General features: G+C 38.9%; 1 protein-coding gene across 1 annotated transcript; it reads left to right on the top strand.

Moving 5' to 3' along the window:
• Positions 1 to 3,602: 3,602 nt before the first annotated feature.
• Positions 3,603 to 4,586, top strand: LOC103302834 (olfactory receptor 52E5-like). Its single transcript, XM_008159892.2, has one exon. The coding sequence runs from the start codon at positions 3,603 to 3,605 to the stop codon at positions 4,584 to 4,586; it is 984 nt and encodes a 327-aa protein (XP_008158114.2).
• The last annotated feature ends 5,698 nt before the right edge of the window (positions 4,587 to 10,284 follow it).

Below are 10,284 nucleotides of genomic sequence, written 5' to 3'. Positions count from 1 at the left end.
TTTGGCATAGGTACCTGGTCCTGCTCTGCATTTGAGAAGGTTAAATTCCACTGCATTAATGCATTTTTGAAGTGCTGGTTTTGAAAGAGACTTCTTTTAGGGTCTGTTACATCACATTTCATAACATTGGCCTCATGAAGATATCAAGAGATTTATTTGGATGAGCTCTTTGTTCTTTTCTTTTATCCCCTCTAATCTCTCCTTTTTATAAACTTATTATTTGAATAGCTCCCTGTGCCAGACACTTTTATATAACATCTTATTTTACCTTTACTTTTGCCCTGAGAGGTTTTTATTTGGCCTTAGATGAAGAAACAAACTCCCAAGCAATTGAGCAGATGAATCCATGTCACTTGGGTTCCTGAAGCCTGAACTCTTTACACAAAACTGTTTGTCCCAACCTTGGCAACAGAATAACTTGTTGAGTTTTTAAAAACCCTTGAGTTACATCCCAAACTTCTTATATCTCCAGCCAAGTTTGGTGTCTTGCACTTTTGAAATATGGATGAGCTGCTAAAAGAGTTGGTAAGTTGGTTTCCTATTAAATAATGGAGTCCTAGTAGAAACTAAAGGCAAAGTAATCAGGGCAGAGAAAGAGACAATGAAAAGAGTAAGATGATTTAGACTAAGGTGACCAGATCGTCCCGCTTTTGGCGGAACAGTCCCGATTTTTAACAATTTGACCCGCGTCCCACGGCATTTTAAAAAAGTCCCTATTCTTTCCAAAAATAGGGACTTTTTAAAAATGCCGTGGGACGCGGGACAAATTGTTAAAAATCGGTTTTGTCCCGCCAAAAGCGGGACGATCTGGTCACCTTAATTTAGACCCATTTGTTATAACGTCAATGAAAGAAGGGATTGGGAAAAAGAAAATAATTCTTAATTAATCTTGATAATAGAGGGGTAAAGGTGTGGGAACCCCTTTCACGTCCCGCATGGTTCAGGGTTCCGGTTCAGGGTTTGGGCTCTGGAGAAGGCCGCACACAAATGAAAGAGACTAGAAAAGTATTAATTTGGAAATATTGGGGGCCAGGTGGGGATCCACCTCTAGGGGGAGGACTACAACCTGCTCTGGCTTTGCTATCCCTTTATTAAGGTTATGGGATACATTCATGTCCTTTAGGCAGGAAATTCTAATAATAGCCAATCAGCAAGAATTTACATAAGACTAACAGGTGGAGGCTGCTTTAGCTACCAATGTCTCAACTAAACAATGAGTGATTAGCTCTGACCTTTCAGAGCAATTAAGGTTGACCAGCCTTCTGGATTCCCTGTCCACATCTCTATTAGTGGGACAATGATTGGTTTCCGGCATAAAGGGTGGCATGGAGCATACCTAATTTTTATGAAGACCATCTATGATTCTGTTACACCTCATATTCAATGACCAGATCTCTTTCTCTCTCTCTCTCCCACACACACACTTCAAATAGAGTTGAATTATCAAACATATTTCTATATGTTTTTTATTATCAGCAGTGGATCCTAAAATATTGATTAGAAGAGCAATAAATAAGAATATTCATCACTACTTTTTGTTTTAGAGTTTTTCCTCTTCAATCTTTCATCCATATATACAATGCAGATGATGTGTATCAAAGACATCATACACCGATGACTCCCAAATATTTATTAGCAGCCATGACCTATCCAGAGTCAGGCATATATATATTTTATTTTCATAAAACATTATCTGGAATAATTATTTTTGCAATTATATATGTAATTGTATTTTTTTTATGTCCACTGCATACTTTTTTGATAAATATCTAGGAGTGGCATTGTTGAAAATAGTGAAGATATATTTTTCACCTCATAAGAAATATGCCAAACAGTTTTCCAAAGTAGTTGTACATTTCACATACCAAATATCAAAGTATGAGAGTTATTCCACATCTTCCTTAATATATTATAATGTCACTCATTTTTCCTTTAGCTGTTCAAGGAGAATAAAATGAAATCATTTTGGAGTACTAATTTTCATTTTCCTGCTGACTAATGATGCTGAGTATTTTTTCATTTGTTATTAACCACTTGTGTATCTTCTATAAAAGTGTCTGTTCATCTTTTTTTCTTTTTAATTGATTTTTTTGGGTATTCTTAGTGCTGATTTTTAAAGCTATTCAACTTTATTTTTATTAAACATTATCTGCAGTAATTATTTTTGCAAGCTTATTGTCTTTCTTGCTAATTTAGAATGTAAGAGTTATGAAAAAAGACTGTTTCTTTATCATGACCATGTATCTTAAGTATTCCCACATCCAACACTAGCTATAAAGTAAATAATAAATATTAAATAAACACTTGAAACATTTATGTGTCAGAAAGACTTAGAGGACCCAGGACACCCAAATATTACCATAGAATAACATTGTGTTCCCCTAAGAACTAAATTTTAGCTGTTTAATTAAATGGATTTCTTATGATCATAACTTAAGGATATGCTACAAACTTATTTTAATATTTAATGGTAATTTATTACTTAATATTTTAATTACAAAATCTTATTTCTTAGACTCTGAATATTTATATTTATGTATTTAAAGTCTATAATAAGACCTATAGAAGAAACATCTTTTCAATATGTTTACTCTATTCTTTGCAAATGTATTGAATTTCCAGAAGGCTCAATTTTAGTATCATCCATGAACAACTTCTACCATCTGAGAGCTTTTCTGATGCACTAATGATGTCCATTTCTGAGGCTTTGGTAAATGTCACTTAGCCCAGAAAATGAGTAATTTAATTGGAAACGAGTGACAGAGTGAGGTCAGTAAGACTGTAATTTCTAAGTAGCATAACTCTCCAGAGATTGTAAATATTTTTAACATGGAAAAATATGATATTATCTTAATCACAATAGGGATCCTATTATTTTTAGAGTCATGTGAATGGAATTTTTAGTGTTTTATAAACTCACTGATGTCCAAAAACTGGACTTCAGTGAAAATAGGAGCTTAACTCATATTCTGCCTGATGAGAATTTGTGCTTGATTCAATATGAATTTCATATCTACTCATTGCAGAATTGATGTGAACAACTTCACTCATAAATTAAGATAAACAAATAAAACTCTCTCATATTATGTTCCATATCTCAGTGAATAGCACCAATGGTCAAAGACAAAGTACTAGAAATTAAACATGACTCATTACTTTCTTTTATCCACCAAATCGTATCAGAAAGTATTCCCTGCCAATTTATTTTATATATCATTGCCTTGCCATCTCCATTACTATTTATTTAAATTAGGCAAGCAATATCTCTCAGCTTACTTCAAATTCTTACTTGCCCCTTCAGTCCAGTCTCCATTGTAACATTACAGAAGTCCTCCTAAAATGTAAGTGAAATTACATCATTGCTGAGACTGTAATAGAACATCAAATCTGGAATATATTTTGGACAGGAAAACAAGATGTCAAGAATCTGGTCAATTCTGTATTGGGAGCTTTTTAAACCTTTTATCATTTTTCACTCCAGGGTCTTCTGCTGAGTATTAAGTCAGAAAATTGATGCCGTGTATTTCCGTGACCTGAAAAAAATGACATGAATGGGATTGGAGTCTTGAGTTGAGTGAAAAAACTGACCAGCAGCCATAAAGATGGCCCATCACAAAAACACCCAATTCCATCCTTTCACTTTTGTCCTTTTGGGGATTCTAGGCCTGGAAAATCTTCATAACTGGGTTGGTTTTCCCTTTTGTGGTATATATCTGACTGCCCTCCTGGGGAACATTATAATCCTGTTTATAATTCAGGCTGAGCCTACTCTCCATCAGCCCATGTTTTACTTCTTGGCAATGTTGGCCTGCACTGACCTAAGCCTGTTCACTACCACTATCCCCAAGATGCTGGGCATCTTCTGGTTCAATTTGAGGGAAATTCTTTTTGGTGCCTGTCTTGCACAGATGTTTATGATTCATCTGTGCACTGGTCTGGAGTCTGGGATACTGACAGTAATGGCCATAGCTCGTTATGTTGCTATATGCAATCCCCTTAGATATACCATGATCCTCACAGACAAGGTAGTGGCCATTCTAGGTATAGCTATGACAGTGAGATCGTTCATCTTTGTTATCCCTTTTGTGTTTCTCATCTTGCTGTTGTCATTCTGCGGTGCCAGAGTCATTCCCCATACTTACTGTGAGCACATGGGCATTGCCCGTCTTTCCTGTGTCAGTATCAGGGCCAACAATTTTTTTGGGATGGTTGCCTTTTCTGTGGGATTCATTGACCTTATAGTAATTGGTTTCTCCTATGTGAAGATACTCTGCACAGTGTTCCATTTACCATCATGGAATGCCCGATTCAAGGCGCTCAACACCTGTGGCTCCCATGTCTGTGTCATGCTCATCTTCTACATCCCAGCATTTTTCTCTTTTCTGACCCACTGCTTTGGTCATAGCATCCCTGGCTATGTTCATGTATTTCTGGCCAACTTATATATGGTTGTTCCACCTGCACTCAACCCTGTTATCTATGGGGTAAGGACAAAACAGATCCGGGAGCAAGTCCTAAGAATTCTTAACCCTAAATATGTTTGTTCCTCAGCTGCCCCAGTCATGATGATATGTATGATATTGTGATTTATATAAATGTTATATATGTATGTATTTGTGTTTGGATTCAGCTAGAAGGAGAAACCAAGGTCTAGTACAATGTTTGTATTAACACTCAAGCACTATGCATTATACCCATGTTTCACCCTACTGACTTTCTGAACCAACTTGATAAAAGCTTTACTAGAGACATTAATTATTATCTTCCTGCCCTTGTCTCATGTCTGTCACATGTCCCATTATACAGTTGTGCTGTGTGTGTGTGATTCAACTTTACTTTTCATAACTGACTCAACTTGCCAAAGTTTGTCATAGGTTGGCTTTATTTAGGAGAATTAGCTGGAGTTTTGCATTTCTAAAAGGCCATTTGAAATCTAAGAGAAATAATGAGTTAACCAAAGAAGCTAAAAAGTTTAATATAGACTTTAGTGCCAGAATATTTGTTATGTATGAGCTGTGTTGTGTGTTATTTATCTACAAAAATTTTTCTATTGAGAGGACTTAAGGGCTTTTATGCAATTTTCTAAAAGAAAATAACTTGAAAGGTAACCTCATTCCCTTAGCAAGTATGTCTTACCTTAATATTATTCTTTTAAGTCTGGCCTCTAGTGCTCCTGGAATATGCCCTAGAGATCCACATACCTCAATAACCATACAGGTAAGTTTTGAATCAAGAGAGACTCCAATAATATCTCAGATATCTCTCCAGCATATATGCAAGGATTTTATGTAATGTAACCTGCTTCTGGCACCATTATTAAAATGATGGCCACTGCACCAATCAGAAAGGATATATGCACCCATATGTTCATAGCAGCACAATTTACAATAGCTAAGATTTGGAAACAGCCTAAGTGCCCATCAGCAGATGAGTGGATTAGAAAACTGTGGTACATCTACACAATGGAATACTATGCTGCTGTAAGAAAGAAGGAATTCTTACCATTCACAACAGCATGGATGGAACTGGAGAGCATTATGCTAAACGAAATAAGCCAGTCAGAGAAAGATAATATCACATGATCTCACTCATTTGTGGAATATAATGAACAATATAAACTGATGAACAAAAATAGAACCAGAGACATAGAAGCATCGAGCAGACTGTCCAACCTATGAGGGAAGGCGGGGGATGAGGAGGTAAGAGATCAACCAAAGGACTTGTATGCATGCATATGAGCATAACCAATGGACACAGTAGGGGGGTGAGGGCATGTGCTGGGGGGTGGGAGCAGCTGGGGAGAAGTCAATGGGGGGAAAAAGGAGACTCATGTAATACTTTACACAATAAATAATTTAAAAAACAAACAAACAAACAAGCAAACAGGAAAACGATGGCCACTGAATCAAATCAGGAGAGAATTGTGGTAATAGACAGATCCAAGTGATGATCAAAATGATTGGAAAGATATTGCCATAACTTCTGTCCATCATTGTTTGGGCACTGTTGCTCAAAACTTTCATCCCCTGACACTTCAGCCCTGCCCCAACCACCAGTCTAGCATGCTTCCACAGCCAGAGGGCGCTCTCAGGCCCACTCCCAGGTGTTGGCAGGAGAAATGTGTTGGTGTGTATTCAAAGTGCAGAAGGGATAGGGACAGGGCACTGACCATGTCTGCTACAGCCTACCCTGCACTGGTAAGATCTTATTCTCAATGTTTGTTAGCTCTGTCCTGTCACTAGTTCTTCAAGATGTGGGTTATCACAATTTCTAAGGAAGCATTTAAGATAAGAAGATACATTTCTGCCACTGCAGTTTGTCTAGAGGCTATAATAACTTTCTTTCCCTCTCTCCTTTATCGCTCATTCTAGATTCTGCTCACAGGCAATCAGTGCTTTTAGAAATCACAGCTACTTCTGGCTGCCTCCTCTTCCCTCACTCATGCTTTAAGGGGGCATTAGTGTGAACTATTAAGATCTGCATGTGCCAAATGCATTGGGGGGAGAATTCATGTGCTTTCTCCTCAGACTTCTTTGCCTCTGATGTTCAAGTCTTGCTCATTCATCTCATTAATGGCCAGATGCACTGTTCAGAACCCTGTCTCCATCTTTGTGGTTTTTCCACGATTAGGACTATAATGTGGAAACTGCTCTTAGCTTGCATATAGTGTGATGATTCATTCATTACCAGGACTGAGCTTTTTCCTCTCCTTTTATCTGGTCATAGGGAATCTCCCTAAGACCATTGTGTGAGGAGAGGGAAAGGCATTCATGCAAATGAGGTAGGCAAAATGAGGTCTGGGGCAAATGATTTTGTAATTCTAGGTAACCCCCCAAATATTATTCTCTTGATAGAATGGATTGCCGCCATGCCTATATAACTTACTTGCTTCTTTGTATCAGACAGTTGTAGCTGTTTCAAATAGTGGCTAATCCTCTGTTGCATTCTTTGCTGCAAACTCTATGGGTTTATTCTGGGACTCATATTAGGACTTATCAGAGACTCCCTCCCCCCCCCACCCAGTTTCTTTATCTACCACTAATGCCAGGAGCACCGCCTGTAACTCCCACATCCTGTAGTCTGAGAAGCAGGCTGCTTGAACCATAGCCTAAACCTGCTATAGAATTCTCCCTTGCTCTGGGTCCCAATCAAAACTGTCAACCTCTGATGTCACCAGATACATCATATGTTAGACCAGAATTTTCAAGGGTGTTATATGCTGTCTCCAAAATGCTGAGATGCCTCTTTCTTAGTGGTGGGAGATGCATGTTACAATAATTTGTTCTTTAACATGGGGGTGATGTCTGAGCATTCTCCCCATCATTGGAAATGTAAAAACACCCTTAATATGGCAAGCTCCTGAATCTCTGTGGATTCTTCCACCCTGTCATGTGCATGTGTCTTATCAGAGAATCCAGGGTCCTTGACATTTTCTGCTTAAGCACTCTAATTTATATGATGACATCGATACACTGGATCAGTGTGATAGGAAGCGTCTAAAGGATCTAGGTTGTTTCAGTCTAGACTGTGACAGAGCAAAACGGTAAATGTAACCTACACAAAGTCCTTGTGTGTGCACTGCTGCCTACCCTAGTTGACTGTTTTCTTGATAGAGATTAACTGAAAAGAGCACACCAGCAAGAACAATATTCATATAGTAAATGTTAGACACCTTGACTTGTTTTAGTAAAGATGCTTCATCTGGCACAGCAGCTGTTGGGGCTACAATATTTTTGATTAAGTAAATGAATGTATAACCAAACAATAAAACAGAGCCCAGTGTATTGTTTGAAAATTGGGACAGACATTAAAATTCTTAGGACTGCCACATAGCAAAAGGCATATATTACGTAATAACTAGAGGCCTGGTGCACAAAATTCGTGCATTGGGATGGGGAAGGGAGGGTGTCCCTCAGCCAGACCTGTACCCTCTCACAATCTGGGACCCCTCAGGTAGGGTCCTTAGGCCTGGCTGGTGATCAGGGCCTATCGGGGTCTTCTTACCCCTACCCCTGCCGGCAGCTGGCTCTGCCCCTGCTGCCACTGCTTGCTATCTGTGCAGCGTTGCCTCTCCCTCCCCCTGCCACTGGTCACCTTCCTCTGCAGGGTGATCATGGGGTGATGGTGGGGCCCCCCTGACCAATTGCATCGCACCCACCTTGGCTGGCCTGGCATCAGTGCGTGTCATAGCGTGGTCATCCAGAAGGTGGTCTGGATGGTTGTTCTGCTGTTCAGTCATTTGGTGGATTTGCATATTATGCTTTTATTATTATAGATTAGTTAAACATAAGCAACCATCTTGGATTTTTATACTAAAAATGTCATAAGAATAGGGCTTCTTGAAAACATTTCATTCAAGTAGAACTATTGGTCAGACATTAAAAAGTTAGGGAGTGATCTGAGTGTTTTATAGTTACTACAATCTATAGGAGTGCACATAATTGGATTTATGAACTTTTTTTATTAATATATTTTTGGGAAATCAGAACTTAGTACCCACTGACATTTTACCTAAACCCTCTTGCCCTAGGGCTTTGCTTTTGTATAATTAATAAATAACAATTAATATTTGTGTTTCCTAAGTATCACATTCTACTCACTCAACTGGTACAGGGTGATCACTCTGAGGCTCTACATATGCCTTCAGGGGCAAAATTAAATGCTTAGGGATTACAGAATGTAAAGAACTGTGAGAAAAGCTTTCTACCTCAGGGGAAAGAAGACGCTGGGCTCTTGAGTCTCTGGTCCCTTCAGGGTCAGCAAGGCATTCTTTCTCTGGGGAAGCTAAAGCATAAATTCTACTTTCTGAAAGCCAGAGTGTAACAGATTCAGACAGACAGAGCTGGAAATAGCCCTTCCTGGCAGAGATCACTGTCTCCATCCAGTAAGTCTGGCTCCACCAGAATGGGAAGACACTAAGCCACCCCCGTGGTATTGGACAGCTGGCTAGAGCAGGGACTGTGGTGGGACTAACACCAGGCTTTCAACTGGAAAAACTGTAGGATTGAAGTTGAGGATAGGAGCTTGAAGGGAAAGTAGGGGAGAAAAATGACATAGGGTCAGATACAGATGGCTGTGCCAAAGCAGAGCCCAGACTTCTGTGTGCTCTGGGGAGAGGTTAGGTCCAGATGGAGGTTCAAGGACCTGCAGCAGAGTATCATGTGGGAGATGTCTTGAAGAGCCTTAATGGTACTGTTATGAGAAAATTAGGGAGAATGCAGATTTAAAAGGGAAAAAGGATTCCCAATCACACACTTGATTATCATTACTAAGAAATCTTCACTAGTCTGCCTTTTACTGCCTTTCTCATTCCCTAGAAGTACTCTGCTCCCTTTCTGCTCTTTTCTTTACTTCCTTGTCCTTTCTATTTACATCCAATCTCTTCTGTTTTGATTACAGTTTTCTCTTTCCATCTTCTCTCCACCATCTATTTTCTGGGCATGTGTGCTTCTGTTCTCCCCATTCTTTCCACTCACTCTCCCAGTCTATCCTCCACCTATTGGCTTAGATTCACTCTACTTTTAACAGCTTCCTCCAAACCAACAGAGGTACCCCAGGGAAGCAGGCTTAGATTATTGTGTTCCACTCAATAACTTTCTCTGCTCCATTCATCATTGTTACATTCCTTACCCCTCTATTGCCTCCAGGTCCTATTGGACAGGTTTGACATCAGAAATAATAATTTTTTAAGATTAAGACAAATTCATATCCACCTTCTCTATACTCTTAATTTAGTGCCCAAAAAGGTAACAGAAAACTTTGTGCCCAGATGTGGGCCCTGTAGACACAAAAAGCAACAATCTTACAGGTTGGATCACTGTGGTTTGTTTGTGAAATATCCCATTAGAGATAATAATTTTGCCCCAGGAAGACTGTCTGCAGGTTATCTGAGACAATGAAGTGGACAGTGACACCATTAAGCTGCACAAAGAAATCTAACAATTGGGGAAAAGAGTGCAGAATGATATAAGTACAGGGGGTTAGAAGGAGAAGCATGAGGTACTGTGAGAGTAAGGGTACCTTTCAAAAAAGAGGTCAAGAATCCTAAGACTAGTGTGCAACTCTAATATCAGTGCCCTGACACACACTGATTCTTCAGATTGTTATAGTCACATTAATCTTTAAGGTCTTTTCTTTGTCTTTGATTCTGAAGTTAGAAGATGAAATCAAGGTTTACACACTTAGATATATATCTAGGTGTGAAATTATTTTTATTTATATCACTGAGATTCTTGAATTCATATATTTCATCTTGATATATTTTTATTTATGTCACTGAGATTC

The sequence above is a fragment of the Eptesicus fuscus genome, chromosome 13, assembly GCF_027574615.1.
Source record: "Eptesicus fuscus isolate TK198812 chromosome 13, DD_ASM_mEF_20220401, whole genome shotgun sequence".
NCBI classification, from domain to species: domain Eukaryota; kingdom Metazoa; phylum Chordata; class Mammalia; order Chiroptera; family Vespertilionidae; genus Eptesicus; species Eptesicus fuscus.
The sequence above is the reverse complement of the archived record's forward strand: the minus strand, read 5'-3'. Positions and strand labels throughout refer to the sequence as shown.